This window comes from Pseudorasbora parva, chromosome 13, assembly GCF_024679245.1.
Source record: "Pseudorasbora parva isolate DD20220531a chromosome 13, ASM2467924v1, whole genome shotgun sequence".
Classification (NCBI taxonomy): Eukaryota; Metazoa; Chordata; class Actinopteri; order Cypriniformes; family Gobionidae; genus Pseudorasbora; species Pseudorasbora parva.
Genome location: NC_090184.1, coordinates 12,789,436 through 12,809,237, shown reverse-complemented (window position 1 = coordinate 12,809,237; position 19,802 = coordinate 12,789,436). Strand labels below are relative to the sequence as shown.

Genomic DNA, 19,802 nt, shown 5'->3' with positions numbered 1-19,802 from the left:
GATGGAATCAGTGTTTCAAATCTGAGCAGAAATGTTTCTCTCACATGATGATATTTAGTACAGATTAGCAGAAAGTGTTTCTCATCTTCTATTTGCTGTAGATCACAGTGTCTACAGATCCTCTGCACTCAGATCCTCTCTGTCCATGTTTGTCGTCTTCTCTATATCTAGGTCATGGTCACTCAATCTGTATTTGGTGAGGATTTGTCTTTCTTTAAATTGTTTAATTACTAGATGGTTTTATTTTGAGTCGAATAGCATTGGAGTTTATTTTTGAGGTCAAACTGTGTTTTTAGTGATTTATCATGGGTGCCTTAGATTTTTGTCAATTTCTTTAATAATAGTTCTGGGGTTGTAGCTGTGGTCAGTCGGGGTTGAGTCTCTCTCTCTCTCTCTCTCTCTCTCTCTCTCTCTCTCTCTCTCTCTCTCTCTCTCTGTGTGTGTGTGTGTGTGTGTGTGTGTGTGTGTGTGTGTGTGTGTGTGTGTGTGTGTTCCTTGTTTGGCAATACTTGTGAGGACACAAATGTCCTCACCTCAGTTATAGTAAAATATGAAAATGACATTGGACTGGTCCTCACTAGTTAAAAAGGCTTATAAATCGGCCAAAACATGTATGTTTTTTTAAATCTATTGTTCTGCACATTTCTCTGGGATGGGTAGGTTTAGGGATAGGGGTTGGGTTAGGGGATAGAAAGTATCATTAACCTGATATAAAATCAATGGAAGTCTATATAATGTCCTCACTTATATAGTGAAACAAACGTGTGTGTGTGTGTGTGTGTGTGTGTGTGTGTGTGTGTGTGTGTGTGTGTGTGTGTGTGTGTGTGTGTTTAAATATAAACTCTGATTTATTTGAAAACCACAAATGTGCGTGTTGGAGGAAGCAGGGTTGAAACTAAACATTGGAGGGCTGAGTTTTTGCACCATTGTTTTAAAGTATCACAAAGCCAAAATTGGTCGCATTTCATGTTTGCAGCAGCAATACACGCGACTTCATGCCGCATGCCCAAAAGCGCATGTTCTAGCAAAATCTCAATAAAGATCTTTCATTGGTTCATATTCGTGTCCTTCAAAGAATCGACACGCTCTTATTGGACAGATGCATCTTCATGACGTCCCTCTCCTGTAAAAAAAATAGCTTAGCGGCCTTCATCCGGTCTTTTCTCTTTTCAAGGCAGCCAGTGAAACACGGTTAGCGCGCTTCAGCCTAGCATCATCTAAGCGCAAAAATATCTAAAACCATGGCAAGGCCTAGAGTTTTCTTCGATATCACCGCCAACGGCAAACCAGTTGGAAGAGTGATTATGGAGGTAAAATTTCACACAGTATTTTCCGTAACTAGATTAAATAGATTCACCGTAACTTGGGGTTTATTGCAAGGTATAACTACCTGAAATTTTTCCTGCAAGTCGTGCAAACGCCTTTGAGCGGCTGCATGCGCTAGTCTACCTTACCTCTGCTGCGCCTAAACCTTACTGTGCTGCAGAACTTGAATATCCTTAACGTTAATATCGTATAAGTTAAGTGCTTTCCATTTCAGCTATATAAATCTCATGATTCAGCCATGCTTGACCTGTTTGTGCAAAACCAATGTAGGAACTATAGCCTTTTACACTCCTGGCCTAAACATGTTGCTGTTTATATATGTATTTTCTTTTTTTGTAAGCCCGTGTACAATTTTGCGGCAGGGAGCAGCAGTGTGTAACGGTTTGAGTTTTAATGTTAGAATCCGTCAGTCGGACCCGTTCATTTCCAGAGTGACGCGTTGAGGTATTTATTTGCTTAAAACTGCTGTCATTATTTCGGAATAAGCAAAACATGCTTCCCAAAGGAAGCCGTCAAGCACGCGCCGCACTAGGCCGCTTTAACCCCACTCTGTACATCACCTACAGCACGCTTGTTTTAGAATTTTGCCACCAAGGTTTACTGACAGAGTAATCATTTCTCATATCAAGAGTATAACAGAATGAAAGGACTTTGCGGTTCCTGCGCTTGCTTTGGAAAAACTGCAGAAATATCACACAGGATTGCGCGTTGAATGAATCGGCTTCTTTTGTTTAACCCGGATTCCCTGAGTGCGACTTTATTTGATCAAGTTCAACTCAGTTTCACCCCAAACTCAAGACAATTGCGACAAAGTTAAGCTTTTGTTTGATTATTTGAAGTAGTAAATTCCCTATGTCCGGGTGAAATGCATCCTGCAATTTCTGTGAAAAGACCTTCTGGAAAGTTCGCTGGGGGATGGGAGGGAACCATCAAGGCGACCCAGCGGAGATTCCATAGACTAGCTGCTAGATTTATTTTATTTAAATGTTTTTTTGTTGTTGTTTTTTTACAGTTGTACATTTGAGTTAGAGTAACTGATTGAGGGTTATGTAAAGAACGCGGTGATTCACACTTTAGCTAGTAAAAGTATATATATTTTGAGCGGCCATTTTAATTCCAAACTTGGAAAAGTCAAAGACGCGCTTTGTCATAGTTTCTTATGAGCACTCCCGAGTGCGGACTGTCACTACAATACATACTGTGCGAACAAAGCGATGCTGATGTGTCTTCCGCATTGTCGCGGTTTAATTGGAGGTGTCTGTCAGGCTGCAGTGCGGTTGCATGAAGATGGCTCTCCACACGAGCTTGTTACTAGTTTGTTATATAGTCACGCCTTGTTGCAGCTGAATTCATTTTAAATGTTAATTGTGACATTTTATTTTAACAGCTCAGAGCTGATGTTGTCCCCAGAACTGCAGGTATTTCTTTCTTGTTAATAATATTATTATGGTTTCCTTTTTTAATTTATTTATATAAATCACCTGTCTGTAATCTTGCAGAGAACTTCAGGCAGTTGTGCACCGGTCAACCTGGCTATGGCTACAAAGGATCTACCTTCCATCGTGTCATCCCTGAGTTCATGTGCCAGGTATGAAGGTTTAGTCCCAAAATACTGTGATCTTAGTTCAATTTAATTAAAAAAAAGTTTGATGTTCTAATCTTGAGGTCTTTGGATACAGGGGGGTGACTTCACGAACCACAATGGAACTGGTGGCAAGTCTATTTATGGCAACAAGTTTGAGGATGAGAACTTTACCCTGAAACACACTGGTGCTGGCACCCTGTCCATGGCCAATGCTGGCCCCAACACAAACGGTTCCCAGTTCTTCATCTGCACAGCGTTGACTTCATGGTGAGCAAAATAATTGTGAATGACCATGTTAAAACATTCCTGGATCCATGTTATGGAGCATGCTGCTCTTGTCCTGTCCTGACTCCTGATGTCTTCCATCTACAATTTTTTTCCGCTAGGCTGGACGGCAAACACGTTGTCTTCGGACAGGTTGTAGAGGGCCTTGATGTCATCAAGAAAGTGGAGCAGTACGGTTCTAGTAGTGGAAAGCCCAGTGCCAAGATTGTTGTTGCTAACTGTGGCCAGCTGTAAACTCCTCTACCACTAATATTCATCCAATCCCTAGTCTAGTACCCTTCAGTGCTCCCTTTCTCAAATCCTGCCGCTAACCGCAACATTCCTATCCAAGTCGCCCCTTCCCACCTCCTTCAGTCGTCCATCTTTGTCTGAGTTGCCTTTTGCTGTTTTGTTTTCATTTGCAGATGAAATCCTGTAGGCCTTTAATATGTATCAGTCTGAAAATAAAGGGGAACAATATCAGTAAACTTAATGCCACTTGTTTCAGTGTCTCATTTTTGCTATTTGACTTGTGTGTAATTTGTTGCTTCGGCTTAATATGCAAGCCACCTTTAGTGAGCTCTTTGATTTTTGATCTGGCTTTTTAATGAACTTGCTGATCCGGCTCTTAAATCTAGTAGATTAGTGAAGAAATGTATTTGGGTGTTTAGCTCCTTAACTAACTTTGGTCACAGCAGTTCTTGAGTTAACTTGGCCTTAAGGGAACATTTAACACTGTTTTAAACAATGCCATTATCTGGCTGTAAAGGGGTGAATATACCAGCTTGTGTATTTACAAATAGCCATGGTCACTAAATGCTTGTTGAATGGAAGAGACTTGTTACAATATTAACTAATTTGTTTCTGGTTGATCCAGTCGTGATCCAAGCTTTATATTTTCAAAATGATTATTACTAATGTCTTCCCTATTGTATCGAGCTCCTCCTAAAGGGACATAGTTACCCTCATTAATTTGTACCATCATTATTTCAATGCTTTGGAGTTCTCTTGTAAAATGTGAGATCAAAGTTCCTTGGTGGAATGCTAAAGTAACTGCAATTGCAACACTTTTGTGATGGATTCAGTGCTTTGCAGAGGTGGATCAAAGTTTCTTGGTGTGATGCATAAGCACTGAAATATAATTTTCCCACTTATTTTGTGTGGATCATATCTGTTTGGGGTCTGCTGCATTATTGTGACCTGTTCAGTGAAACATCTTGAACAAGGGAAAAAAGTGTAGGGATCATGTCATTTGTGTGTGAGAGAGGGAGAAAGACAGGTTGCTGACAGCAGGCCAATACATGTGTAACCTTAGCTGTGTTAACATTCAGTGTCAAATTTAAGTGACCTCATTGAACATGGCCTTGCTTGCCCTTATCAAGGCAAATGCATGTTTGTCATTGCGGTGCAGTTCAAGATGATCTAAGGTTTAAAATCTTAATTGATTTGGACAGATTTTATTTAACTCAATCAAGGGAGTTCTGAAAATGTTTAAAACATAAATAACATTCATTGTGCATGTGTAAATGCATTTATGTCACCTCTGACAAACAATAAATAGTCTGTGTAAAGACATCTTTGGGAAAAGGGGGAGACGTGCAGTACTGATAGACTTCCTGGAGGATTGCTTGGAAACGCCTTACGAAGACAAAGCTCAGCAAACTTATTCAGCCGACAGAGGGCGTTAAGCGACTCAAACAGATTTAAAGGTGCAGGAAAAGAAAACCAAAGCTATGCGCATTGTCCTCGGTGTGTTTGCGTTTCCCCCAATTCTTTCAACTTCTATACATTTTAGAAGCAAATTAATTAAAACAGTAACAGTTTAACTTAATTGTATAATGATTACTTCAAAATACTTGGAACATACGGTAATTCCGAACACGCCTAAACAGTAATATTAACTCTGTTCCATTGTTGTCTGCGATTAACCAGTCCTTTTAGGTCCTCCGATCAGGATGACACACTCCCTGTCCACGAGGGCTATCAGGTTGCGCACGGCAGGACAGGCTCTTCTCGCAGTCGCAGCGGTCCAGTCTTCGGCGGAATTTGGCGCGTCCCCGCAACAGGCAGACCTCGCCCAGAGCGGGCACGCGCTGACATCTCCTGCCAGTCAAGTACAACGCGCAGCACAGACCCTCTTCACAGTCGCGCGACCGCACGCACGGGGACATTTCGGGCACTGCAGAAGAAGAAAAAAATTATAATTAGAGCGGGACAGTCAAACCTAGAAGAATGTAACTTTTTCTATTATTTTTTTAATGCTTTGCTGAACAACAAAAGCATACCACAATACAACCTGCATTTTAGAGCCAGGGGACCGTGGAAAAACACATTCACAAAAACACAAGATATTCTGAAGACAGAACACGGGTTTTTACTTTTGATAGCTTTTCTATTAGTAGGCTACTAGTTTGAATAGTAGAAACATAATTCTCAAATTCTTTAAAACCTGTATGCACTGTCCCACATTTACTAACCAAAAATCCCTTTTCGCTGTAGGTTTTAGGCTAAGTAAAATAAGTAACCAGAGACCAGGTGAAGTCAGCTAAAATGAGCCATGTTTTGGTAAAAATAATACCATCAAATAAGCAAGGGCTGGGCCTGGGCGATATGGAGCAAAAAATCTATTTTGCTATATCTCGATATACGATATATATCTCTTCCCCCTTGACTTTATCAGACTTTATGTCTCCGCGTCCCCCCGACTGTCTCATAGACAGTAAAAGATTGCCTGCGAGCGTCTCCTCAGGTCTATACGGTAATTTCTCAACTGTGCGACAGGGTCGCGTTGGTTATGACGCAATCGTTAGCCTATTTTTTACAAAAACAGCTTCTGCGGGGCGATAGTGTATAGATACAAGGTAATGGAGCCTTTTATACATTGTCGTGTTTCTTTAGAAATAAACAATGGACAAATGGAGTCTTTAAACGTCTCAGATGTAAAGTTATTCACTGTCAAAGTGACTCAAAAATGAATGGGAGTCAATGGGATGCTAACAGCAGGTGATGGCTTGGTTAGCAATGGCAGCCCCTAGGGGTGGAACGCTTTCCGAGCGCTAGATTACCCCCTTGTTCAAAACGCTAAATCATTAAGTAACATACTGTTGCTGTGAGATGCGTTATGGTTCTGATGTGGAAATAAGATCTGGGCCTGTATTTATCAAGCTTCTCAAAGTGCTATTTTAGTCTTAAGTGCTGAGAATTCATGACATTTACTCCTACTTTCAAACTTAATTATAAAAGCAAGTTATCAAATTTCTTAAAGCTAAGAAACACTCTTACTCTCCCAGTTATTTAAGACAGCTCGAGAGGTCTCTCAAGTGGTTAGGAGTTGCCAGTAGGGGCTTGTGATGGCGCTGAGGAGACAGAGACGTGCGCAAATCTTTCAATAGAGGGAGAATGTGTTTGAAATGTTTGACGACAAATAGTTCATCAAACAGTATCGTTTAGACAGAGCAGACATCATCTTTTTCAGCACTGGTTAATGTTGGGTTTTATAAAAAAATAAAATAAAATAAAAAACACTGTTCGAGTAATTCAGCAAGCAATAACGATCGTTTCTCTCTCCTGCCATGTCGGTTTTCTTTTGGAATCCATGGTGGCTGATTATATATATATATATATATATATATATATATATATATATATATATATATATATATATATATATATATATATATATATATATATATATATATATATATATATATATATATATAAAAATCTAGGCTATATAGAGGCAATTTAACAGCACACCAGTTTAAAAAAAATAATTACATGGATGAAAACATGTTTATCTTTCATTTAAAATGTGTATATTATAATGTATTCTCTTGAAAACTCTTTATTGTCAAATGTGTATTGAATGTAAACTCCTCTTAGGAATTTCACCATTCAATGTGAATTTATCTTTATATTCTTAAATAAGGACATCTATTCAGTGATTGGTTCATGCCTATGACATCATCCAAAATTCCATTTGTGGCACAGCAAAGTGTCGTAAATCCACTCTAAGACTAGCACTTAAGATCTAGTCCTACACTTTACTTAAAGTATGATTGCGACGCTTGATAACTAACTTTTAAGCGCAGCTTTGAGCCAAGATTTTTTTTACTCTTAAGTCAATTCTTAGCAGGTCTCTTGTGAGTAATTCTAAGATGTTTGATAAATACGGGCCCTGATCTTGGAAATATTTTCTGCAGAACAAAAGTAGTCAATATTGCATCTAAAATGTAAGGGACTAATGTTAATTAATTGTTTATGTTTTACATATGTTTATGTTTTAATAATTGTTTATTAATTGTAACTATCATATGAAATCATTGTCATTTTCAGTCGTGATGGTATTCAGAAAAAAAACAGCACTCTTGGTCGTGTCATGTGATGTTTTTTTTAACTGTATTATATGTTATTAAAATAAAAATGCTATAAAAATGTCACATTATGAACTGTTACTGCAGTATGTTACTGAGTTTCTCTGTATGAGCTGGGCTGATTTGTTTATATTTTTTTCCTGGAGAGGCTGCGCGAGCCTCAACAGCAACCATCAGTTAATTGTACATTGTATAGGCTATTATTATCCACTTATTATCCGGAGCCCTGAAACTGGTCAGAAAATGTAACGGAACGTTGTAGAAATGTTGTGGAGTATAAAGTATAATATTTGCTGCAAAATGTAACGAAGTAAAGGTCAAATGTATGCACTATTGATTCTACTTAAGTAAAATAGCCATAAGATACATGAGAAATGTACTTAAATTAAGTAACAAAGTATTTGTACTTCGTTACATTCCACCACTGGTTTGCAAGCGCAAAGAGCATGAATGTCTTCTTAAACTTACAAAGAAAGCTACAAAGGCAAATTTGAACAGGGTAAAGTTACATTATTATACCCTTATATAAATGTTTGTTTTATGTTGTTTTACGTATTAGGTAGCATAACAATCAAACATTTTGACATATTCACATTCATTTCTGAGTGTTGAAATTGAGAAATAACACCTGTGACAGCCTAAGACCCTGCACATTTAATCAATCCTTGATTTAATATAACAATTTATAACCAGCCACAGTGTTGTCACTGTAGTTTATCAATGCTCTTTTAGGAACTATTTATTTAACAGTTTGATATTTGTAGATAGGCTATATCCTCTTGTTGATGGCAAAATTCACTTGTGAAGGGTTTTTACAGCAATATTATGTCTGTCCTGAACTTGCAAGAACGGAGAAAATTACAAATAGTAATTAACCTGACCAAAAGTATGATGATCAAAAACATGACTTTAAGTTGTCTACAACACAAAAAAAGCAAGTTTAAATAAATCTCTCCCCTCACCTTTTTGACTTCCTCGCACATCCAACTGAATCTTTGTCTTGGCAGTATTATGCTGTTTTTTCTTGGAGCCTTTGCATTCAGTTGCCTTGTGAAAGACAGTCATTTTTAATCAGCCTTTAATTATTTGACAGAATGTCCAGTTAATAAAATTGAATATAAAAAACGAAAATGGGCATTGTAAGTTTGATATCAATGATATTAAGGTATCCAAAGAGGCAATAAAGAGCTAAATCAATTTGAAGGAATATCTTACTTGTGCAGCGGTGCAGTCTTGCCCAGGAGGTAAAGCATCTCTGATAGCTTGGAGACCTGAGGTTCTTCTAACAGAATTATGGGTATTTGCTTCTGTGTCACTTTGTAAATGCAATACTGACTGAAAGAGAACATTGAGCTCATGTCAAACAAACTTAAACATATGCAATTGAAATTTTTAAAAGTGCACACAAATAATGACAATAAGCAAGAAATCTTAATAGCGTTGTGTGTTGTGTGACAATGTTCCATCATAAACATAAAGGCAAAACATACTTTTTAAGGCTTTAAGAATGTATATTCTTACCTCTTGTGAGTTTGTCATTTCTCTGGAAGAGTGAATAATGTTGGAATCCAGGCACTGTACTGCAGAAATAACAGACAGCCAAAACATAACAATAATTGTGTGCATTGTTGTATCAAAACGGTCCTGACCACAATGAGGCTGTGTACAAGAGCAAGACGTTGAGCTCTAGTGTGGAAGAGCAACTTGTCCCGTGTTTTAATGGACCTACGGCAATTACCCAAATTAAACGTTGAGGGAAAAAAGAAGAAAAGAAAGAAAGGGTCTTTCATTAGTGGTTACTTTCTGAGTGTTTCCATGTTTATAGTCTCAACTCATGTAGGAAGTGTGTAGTGCATTGCAGTGGCAATTAAGGCAAATTATGGCCCATACACATAACAAACATGAAAGCTTGGATGTAGCTTTCATGGCACGTGAATCCACATAGACCCTTTACACATGTAACACCTTTGAAACTTGTTATGATGAAAAATATGACATCCTTTAAATGACAGCCATCATTTAACCGCATCAGTAGACTCGGATATAAGTTGCTTCCTGGAACGGAACAGGTGATTATCTACACCTTGAATGCTGGCTTGGGGGGGACGGGTGGGGGGGGGGGGAGGCGGGCTGGGGGCTAGGAGGTAGATAATAACAGTGACACTACCAATCTAAATATGTTTAGTCACTAAATAAAAATGTCTTGTTCCGTTAAAACATTCTTGTCATGTCAACTACAGATTTATGAACAAATTATCAGTTAGGATAAGCAAGTTTCAAGCAAGGATAAGCAAGGAAAAACACGTTGCTTTAATTTGTCATAACCTAATTCTTACATGACTCATCTTTGTTTTTGTCTATCTAGCTCTGTCTGTCTTTCCCTCTGGTGACTTAAAACAAAACATGAGACATTTAACCACTTCAGCTCTGCAGCACATTTTGCATTTTTTGAAAATTAGGCATATCTGAATTTAAAAGAGCGCCCTACCCACATACGTTGGAGTAAATTGATAAAAATGGTCTCATTTTATAGAAAACACTCTAAATTTTAACACAGTGGTGGAATAGTGCACATATTTTATTGTATCTATTCACAATTTTATGATAAACATATATAAAAAATAAATATTTTGATTTATTTTTAATTTATTTATTTTAATTAATTTGTTAAAAATCTATATTTTTTTAATCAGTTTAGTCTACAACCTTTCTACAACCTTTCTTTGGTCTACAACCTTTTTTTTTGGGGGGGGGGGGGGGGGGGGGGGGGGGGGGTTTCTTGATATCTCCTTCCAAAAAAGGTATTGAGATTTATTTGTCCAAAACATCTAATAACTCCTACTCATCAGCATTGACATAAGCTGGCCACTAGGAAATCGAAAAGAAGGCTCTGCCTCTTCAACTTTGTAAAGGGAGATCTCGGGCTCTGATTGGTCTAGAAGCATGAACTGGAAACCCTATGAGCCCTGATAGCCCTCTCATCCCCCTTCCCCTATCTTCCCCTCTCTAACCCTCTCTTCCCCTCTCATCCCCCCTTCCCCTCTCTTCTTCTCTTCCCCTCTCTAACCCTCTATTCTTCTCTTCCCCTCTCATCACACTTCCCCTGTCCTTCCCCTCTCTAACCCGCTCTTCTTCTCTTCCCCTCTCTTCCTCTCTTCCCCTCTCTAAACCGCTCATCTTCTCTTCCCCTCTCTTCCTCTCTTACCCTCTCTAACCCGCTCTTCTTCTCTTCCCCTCTCTTCTTCTCTCTTCCCCTCTCTTCTCTTCCCCTCTCTGCCTCTCTTACCCTCTCTAACCCGCTCTTCTTCTCTTCCCCTCTCTTCTTCTCTCTTCCCCTCTCTTCTCTTCCCCTCTCATCCCCCCTTCCCCTCTCTTTTTCTCTCTTACCCTCTCTTCTTCTCTTCCCCTCTTCCTCCATGGGCTCCCCCTCTCATCCTCACTTTCCTCTTACTACGCCAAAGCCTTCCATTTTTGTTGAAGACATGGTGAACTTGCCTTTTCATTTAGCCTTTACCTGATTGGTGTGTCTAGAATTATGCACCAGTGTGTGCGCACACCTGGTGGCTGTGTTTAACCAATTGGTTCATGGGTGTGTTAATTTGAAAGCCTTTGCTTTGAAATTGCAAGGAAATTACATCATGATAAATATCTGCGTCAAACGCATACAAGTGTGTTTAGTGTTTTGCAAATCACTGTGTGTAATGTTTTGCAAAAAAAATGTGAAGCTGACAATGTGCTTATAGTTGTGCAAATCTAGGCCAGTGTTTTGCTTCTTGAGTGTAAGATTTTGCTAATTGTGGGAAAGTTTTAATTTTAGTGTGTAAGCAATTGAAAAAAAAAAACTGTAAATCTAGACTAAATACGCATCTCATTGGCATACACATTTTATTATTCAAATCATTTAAATGATTGTTAGGCTGCATATAGGTCAGCCGGAACTGGGAACACTTCCCATAACACCTGATGTACTCGTTACATCATAAGAAGAATGGCATCTAAACTAATATTAGTCTCTCTGTTTACCCTGAGGTTTACTGCAGTCAGCCGGATCCGGGCTGTATCCAGATCAGATGGTGGACCTGCGTCTGGATATAGCCAACGCATCCCTGAAATGGCTGCAGAAAGCATGTCAATTAAACTCCATCCTGTCAATGCTGCATCGACACGACATCCTCATTAAACCCGTCTCCGGCATGATGACTCCAATCTTTCAAATAATCTTATGAATATATATTTACCTAATATAATTTAAGACCTGCAATGTTGCCAGAATTATAATCATACACTGTTTGTTTGTCGGCCAGAGAAGAATTGGCACCCCGACTGAGCATGGTTTCTCCCAAGGTTTTTTTCCGCCATTCTGGCCCTGAAGGAGTTTTAGTTCCTTGCCACCGTTGACTGTGGCATTTGGCTTGTTTAGTTGGGGACTCCTAAATTTCAACTATATTACCGATCTACCCGCATTGACACTTTATGATAACTAAAAGGAGCTGATAACATCACTGTTTTTCTCCAGAGCGGCTGTACAGCTGAATCAAATTCAGTTGCATTATTTTCCTGTTAACACTGGTTTCCAAGCGCAAAGAGCATGAATGTCTTCTTAAACTTACAAAGAAAGCTACAAAGGCAAATTTTAACAGGGTAAAGTTACATTATTATACCCTTATATAAATGTTAGTTTTATGTTGTTTTACGTATTAGGTAGCATAACAATCAAACATTTTGACATATTCACATTCATTTCTGAGTGTTGAAATTGAGAAATAACACCTGTGACAGCCTAAGACCCTGCACATTTAATCAATCCTTGATTTAATATAACAATTTATAACCAGCCACAGTGTTGTCACTGTAGTTTATCAATGCTCTTTTAGGAACTATTTATTTAACAGTTTTGATATTTGTAGATATTAACACTGTGAAGCTGCTTTGAAACAATTGGACTTGTAAAAAGTATATATATATATATATATATATATATATATATAGATATATATATATATATATATATATATATATATATATATATATATATATATATATATATATACACAAGTGTCTGTCTGTCTGTTTAATGTTTTTAGCCATTCCGAAAAACTGTAACCTTGAGGACAAAATGTTCTCTCTCTCTCTCTCTCTCTCTCTCTCTCTCTCTCTCTCTCTCTCTCTCTCTCTCTCTCTCTCTCTCTCTCTCTCTCTCTCTCTCTCTCTCTCTCTCTCTCTCTCTCTCTCTCTCTCTCTCTCTCCTCTCTCTCTCTCTCTGTGTGTGTGTATACACATACAAAAAAATCCTTTCAATATATTAAATGATTCCTGACAGAACTGGTATAATGATAAATTTTGTCTGAATGTGTGTATTGGGTTTTTATATTATGGGGACCAAATGTGTGTGCGTGCTGAACATAGGGCAGGTGCTGGAAGATCACCCATCCATCTTCAAACCCTCAGGCTGATTTACAAAAGCAAGCCATGTTCAGATAAACAGAGCAGCAGCAAACTCCAAGGCCTTAAGCATAAGCATATTCATCACGCTTATTCATGTCATTGTTATTAGTTGTTAGTTTATTTAGTTTTAGTTATTATATTACTTCAACTTAAACTAAACACAAATTAGAAATGCTAACTAGCTGAAAAAGTTACATTTTATTTAATTTCACTAAATGTTCTTAAATTTGTATGGTTTTAGTTAATAACCCTGATTGTGTGTGTGAGATATTGTTTAACCTACATTGTAAGGACCAAATGTTCCCACAAAAACAATACAACCTGAAGCTACAAAGCTACAGCTTATAACATACTAATGGTTTTTGAAAACGTGGAAAGATTTCTGTGATGAAAAGGCTTAGGGGTAGAATTACAGAATATACAGTTAGTACAGTATACAAATCATTATGTCTATGGAAAGTCTACGATATAAAAACAAGTGTGTGTGTGTGTTGAGATATTTGAAAGATGGCATAGGGCAAAGGTGAAATCCGTTGAGTCATTTAACATTTTCCATAGATGTTCAGTGGCTGAACAGATTACCATTACACAGGAAATTAAACTGACCCAGGTTACAATGGATCTGTAACAGGAAATGTATTGTCACTCTATTACATATACAGAGTTTTGATATTATTGTGAAGACCTTTGTGTGGCAAATAATTAATAATCACTGTTGGTTTCATATTTCAACATTTAGGTCGCTGTTGTAAACCTAACTTGCAGTATTTAAAAGTGAAAAGTAGCAGCGGCTGTTGATTGTGTGTGTTGAGGCTGGATGAGAGATCACAGATAAAGGCTCATTGTGATGAAAAGAACCCTGTAGGTCGTTCACCTTACCCAATATAGAACAGCAGATGCACACAATTACTTGTTATGACGCAGAGTTTGTGTGTGCGTGCGCATGTACATGTATATGTCTGTATATTTTCCTCAACAAATCACAGTGGACACAGCCACCTCCCCTCCTTTCGCAACACCCACAAATCCAAAAAACTGACCCCTACATCACGCACACCTGCACTGAATACACTCCTGCGCTGGAGGAGAATGCATCCAAAGGTAAAACTAACTTTAAAAGTAATGATTACGATATATAATTTATATAAGGCAGTGACCAGAGGATTATATGTTTTATGTTTAATTGTGTTTTAGGATGGATGTCCATGTCTCATGTTGTTAATATTTTGTTCAGTATCAGAAAATGTTTGTTTTGTTATCCATTTGTTATGGATTGTCTTTGTACTAATAGGTAATAGTCAAGTTAAAACACATAGAAACCACTCTCTTTAAGAAGTGTTGAAAGTTTGGAATCACAAAATGGTAATAATGTGGAACAGTAATGTGGCTAATGTTGTAAACAACATAATCTCAGTTAACAAGTATTGACACAGGTGTTGACTTGTGGATCTGCTCTTTATGTGCTTATGCCTGTGAACAGGAACATAGTAGTTCACCATTTATTTGACCAAAACTACACCACAACAGTAATATTGTAAAATATTAGTGTTGAAAAAAAGGGAACTTATTTCATTATGCAATTTATTCTTGCAATGGCAAAGCTGCATTTTCAGCATCATTACACAGTTTTAACTGTCAAAATCATTTTAAGATGCTGATTAGCGGCGCAAGAAACATAAATATTAAACAGTTGTGCTGCTTAACATTTTTGTCGAAACTATTTTTTTTAGGATTCTTTGATTAATATAACATTCAAAAGAAAAGCATTTATTTTAAGATGTATTACAATACTTAAATTAAAATTATAAATTTGTTTTATGAAAGAAAAAAAAGTAGGCTAGTCTAACCATTTTTGAAGAGCGTTAGCGTTCGACACAAGACATCGTAACCAATCACTAATTAGCTACTGTTCATTTTGCCAAGGGCAAAACTGAGAAGACATTGACAGTCAACGATAAAGGGAGTGTTTTGAAACCGATGCTGTTCATCAGGTGCCCTACAGCAGCGGTAATCATATTGTTGAAACTCAATCACACAGCAAGTAACTCCTGCCCTGTCGAAAGAGCTTATCAAGACTTAACATATCTTTAAGACATCCCAGAACACTGAATAGAGACCTATCGTTACAATGAATCTTTTGAATCCCCCTGTTGAATGTTAGATTGAAGTGAAGAAGCGAATTATCCAAAATTTGAGTCAGCTGAATCAAGTATAGCCCGTAGTTCTCACTTTTAGGCTATTTCTGAACATCCAAGTACCACTCATCATCACCCACAATCTTCCCTTAGATTTCAGGAGCACAGAGCTCTCCCCACCGATCTTCACTCGCTCCAGTAGCTACCATCGCCTCCAGCAGACACTCGCGGTCTTCTCTCATCCGCGCCGCCCGATTTCCTCAGCACCGCGACTCCCCTCAGCAGCGAGGGCTCTCCGACAGCATGTTCCTCCTTCCTCTCGGGTTTTTGGCACCAATGTAACACAGTTCGTTGTTATGGGAAGAAGGAGGCAGGAACCAGCGAACATTTAAAACACTTTAATCAAATAAACAAACAAACAAAACGAAAGTAATGCGGGCAGCCCCTCAAGGACTGCCCTAAAACATAAACAATTACATAAAGAGTCCAGGCCCGTTCCTCTCTCGTCCTTCACTGGTGTCGCTCGTCCATAACAAGTTATGGCCTGCCAGCTCTCTCATGAGGACTCGGGACCGGTGTGGTTCGCAGGTGATGCTCATTTTCAATCACGTACCGGTCTCACTCGCTCCTCCCACGTCTCTCGTTCGACAACCAGTAGGCTACAAACATTGCATGTTGTAGCTCTCTAAATTAATATGAGGTCATCATTGCTAGTATACAATTAATGATTTTGAAAATACTTGCTGTGCTAATTTGACTCATAATTGTGTGTCCAGTGACAGGTATTATGGCTATGCTGAACCCTATGGACAAGATCAGGGAGAGCAGGGGCTCTTCTCGTCTGGTGCTTGTAGTTGTGTGTGTAGCCCTGCTACTGGATAACATGCTACTAACAGTTGTTGGTAAGTAAAAAGCCATACTAAACAAATAATAGATGTTGGCTCATGGAAGAAGGGATTTGCTGCCAACATACTTTTGAACAAACACATCATTAGTTTCCCTCTGAGTCTATTCTGTATATGCAAAAAGTCAAAACATTAGAGGACATGTAAAACAGGATAAGTGTTTGTTGGATAAGCGACTGCACTCAACAAGCCCATGACATTTACCTGCTTGCATCGGCTTGACCTCTACCAAAAAAAAAAAAAAAAAAAACAGATAGCAGCAGACGTAGGGGAGGGCTATTTTGCAAACACGCACTTCCTCCACCCATCCTCACGTCACCTCTCATTCTCCCCAGTTCCCATCATCCCAACCTTCCTATATGCCATGGAGCACCAGACACAAGAGAACCTGTCTGCTACCCCCTCTGAGGCTAAGCCCACCTATACCTCCATCTTCTCTCTGTATGACAACACTGCCTACACCATCACAGTCACCACTGCCAACATCAGAATCTCCTCCAGTGAACAAAGCACTAATGGAAGTTTAGGGGTCAACGGAAGTTCTGCTGACCAACATGGCTGTAAAGAGGACAGTGAGTTTTTGGATGAGGAGAATGTGAGGGTTGGGCTGCTGTTTGCTTCCAAAGCCCTGGTGCAACTCATGGTCAACCCATTTGTAGGCCCACTCACTAACAGGTACATACATCACATGATCAGATCATCTCAAGTGACTGTTTAGAGCAGATCATCTAAGTGACTGTTATTTATCTGAAGTTATTATAATAGGGTACTGAATTAATTAATTAATCTGACTTCTGACACTTGCCTTTTTATAGGATTGGATATCACATACCAATGTTTGCTGGGTTTATCATCATGTTTGTCTCCACAATAAGTAAGTTATATTATGCAAGTTATAAATTATAACAGGTGGTGCAATGTTTCTCAGGCCCAGGATCATGAACAGAAAGAACCGGGGTAATATGGTCATACTTTATAGCCTGACGTCATACTCAATTCTAGTCAGAATATGAGTCTGAAACTGCTCCATTGGGCTGTGATTATGAGGCGTTTCAACCGAACCAGGAAAGACATCAATCGGATAGACCTACAACCAATCAGAACAACGAAGCGACACATTGTCAAAAGTCAACAGAGCTCAACTGCACTGTGTTGCCAAGTCCGCGTTTTTTCCGCGGGTTGAAGCGACTATTATGTGATATATAGACCCATGAGTGCGAATTTTAGCAGGCAACCTCCCCCCCGGAGAACCCCTGGAGAAGCTAGTAGTTGGCGTGTTTTGTTGTAAAAACTTGGCAACCCTGTCTGCACACGCGCTGAAATCAGGCTGGAAATTTGGGAAAACCTAAAAAATTTGTGGGCGGGGCTAAGTTTGGCTGGCATCCAGGCTACATACTTTATGGTTCTAGTAAGAACTATAGCGGCTGCATTTTGCACTAGCTGGAGTTTGTTTATTAAGCGTGCAGGGCAACCACCTAGTAGAGCATTACAGTAATCTAGCCCTGAGGTCATTAACACATGAACTAACTGTTCTGTATCTTTCTGTGAGATGACAATTTTCTTTCCTATAATTTAGTTTACTTAAACCCTGCCCCTATCTTACAATCAAGTCCCCACCCAACATTTTTCTTTTCTTTTGCAATAATCCATTTGGCACGGATATATATGGCACAAAACAGAAGAAAAAAATCTGTCACTACATCATAATTTTAAGGTATTTTAATTCATATTATTAATGTTACTTCAATTATACTTGCATGCATCTATAGTACATAACATCCATATAACCAAATCAGAGTCTGTTAGCAGAAAAGCTGTGACAGAAGTCTTCAACATTAATTAACTGCATCCCCTGGGCATTTGAAGTACATTTCTTCTAGGAATTTTCCGTGTGAACTCTGCCCAAACTCTATTTATACTACTTCAATGCGTTTGTGCAAGAAAACTACCCCTATTTTTAAATTATCCCTAGCTTCCGGTTGACCGCTTTCTGTATTCAACTTACAGAAAATGTATAGTGCTTTTCGAAGTTCAAAATGCTTACCCTACGTCTGATGAGCGTACAGTCATATATGCTCAGACCAACAGTCACTGGCATTATAAAGCTAGGATTAGCCAGAACTTTTTAAAATATAACTCCGATTGTATTTGTCTGAAAGAAGAGTGTCACATACACCCAGGATGACTTGAGGGGATCGTTTTCATTTTTGGGTGAACCAACCATTTCACAAACATGTATATTATTGATTAACAACCTTGGATAGTTACAGTAGGCCTTTATTGGTTTATGTTAAGCTTGTGTAAAAAAACAAAATCCATAAGAAAATGAAATGCTATTAAAAAAAACATTTCAGCTCTGACATTAATTAAATTGCAGCCTTTTAACACTTTTACATTTATTAAAAACAAACATTTGAATATTAACATTATTGTGAACTATGTTGGGGCAACAATATAAAAAATTATTGCTCATAAAGATGTTTGAAGTAGGCTACACTACTGTGAGCCACTGAGTAAGAATTTCCAAATGTTGTTTGTTGACGTGGTTTACATGGTTTCATTTTATATGGCTAGTGCAAACTACAATTGAAATGAGGTAGACTCTGACTTTGAATGCTCTCTCCATAGTGTTTGCCTTCTCAGGAACATATGCACTGCTGTTTTTTGCCCGCTCATTGCAGGGAATTGGATCATCTTTTTCCTCTGTGGCAGGTATATTGTTTTATGTTTGATATAATTTACCAAATATTGGATGTAAGTTTGCAAAGACTGCAAAGTTTTGGTTGAATGATTTTCAAGGATGTAGCTCGTATTCCCACAAAGGCAGCATTTATTTGATCAAATTTTTTTTTTTTATTATAAATCTTACTGATCCTACATTTTTTAACAGTAGTGTAAAGTGGATATCAAAAAGTCTACACCTCTAATGTAAAAATTACAACCTATGCAATGCCACTGAAAAAACAAAGTTACACATTTCAGAGAGAGATTTTTTTTTAAAAAAGTGCACAGTCTTGGACTAGGTGAAGCACCCTTTAACTTTATTACAGCACACAGGCTGTTTGATTCTTGGCACATCTTGACTTGGGAATAATTTCACTTAGGCCTTTGTTTTTCTAGTAGATGCCAAAGCTGACTGATAGTTGGAGCTATTCATGATTTCCTCTTCACCTTCACTATAATCCTTGTTCCAGCTGAAAAGAAAAACAACCCCAATTGATGCTGTCACCATCATGCTTGTTGTTGTTGTTTTTTTGCTGATGTGCTGTGTTGTTTTTGCTCTAAACATACTATGGTACGCAATATGATTTCAATGAGGAAAAAAAAATTTGTAGTGTTTTTCCTGCTTAAAATAGGACATGTTAACAATAGCAATACAAAAATTCATAATTTTATTTTTTATTTATTTTTTAAAAGTTTGTTGCCTCAAGGCAACATTGTACCACAACGGACAAATTTAAAGGGATACTTCACTGCCTTTTCATATTAAACTATGTTATTCCCTTAACTTAAACAAGTTGATACATACCTCTCTCGTCTCAGTGCGTGCTTTTAATCTTTCTGACACGCAGTGACGATCTGATAGCACTTAGCTTAGCTCCCTAAGCCCAGTTCATTCACTATGGAACCAAACAGAGATCAAGTTAGAAGTACCAAACACCTCCACGTTTCCCCTATTTAAATACAGTTACACGAATAGTTGAACGATCAAGTATGGTGACAAAATAAAACGTGGCACGTTTCTAATCGGATTAAAAAGGAGAACTAT

At 38.2% G+C, this 19,802-nt stretch overlaps 2 protein-coding genes across 3 annotated transcripts in view; both read left to right on the top strand.

Moving 5' to 3' along the window:
* Positions 1-1,151: 1,151 nt before the first annotated feature.
* Positions 1,152-3,668, top strand: ppiaa (peptidylprolyl isomerase Aa (cyclophilin A)). The gene is made up of 5 exons (XM_067413207.1): positions 1,152-1,310; positions 2,714-2,744; positions 2,826-2,914; positions 3,006-3,178; positions 3,298-3,668. The coding sequence occupies exons 1-5, from the start codon at positions 1,242-1,244 to the stop codon at positions 3,428-3,430; spliced, it is 495 nt and encodes a 164-aa protein (XP_067269308.1). The 5' UTR covers positions 1,152-1,241; the 3' UTR covers positions 3,431-3,668.
* Positions 3,669-14,707: 11,039 nt separating this feature from the next.
* Positions 14,708-19,802, top strand: part of LOC137038541 (chromaffin granule amine transporter) — a 29,844-nt gene continuing 24,749 nt past the window's right edge. The window contains exons 1-5 of one of the 2 annotated variants that reach the window (XM_067413193.1): positions 14,708-15,716; positions 15,905-16,030; positions 16,369-16,708; positions 16,849-16,907; positions 18,662-18,745. In XM_067413193.1, the coding sequence (XP_067269294.1) occupies positions 15,668-15,716; positions 15,905-16,030; positions 16,369-16,708; positions 16,849-16,907; positions 18,662-18,745 (658 nt within the window). In that variant the 5' untranslated portion in view covers positions 14,708-15,667. Of the gene's footprint in view, positions 15,829-15,904; positions 16,031-16,368; positions 16,709-16,848; positions 16,908-18,661; positions 18,746-19,802 lie in introns of both variants that reach the window. The other variant, XM_067413194.1, reaches the window with a different exon arrangement.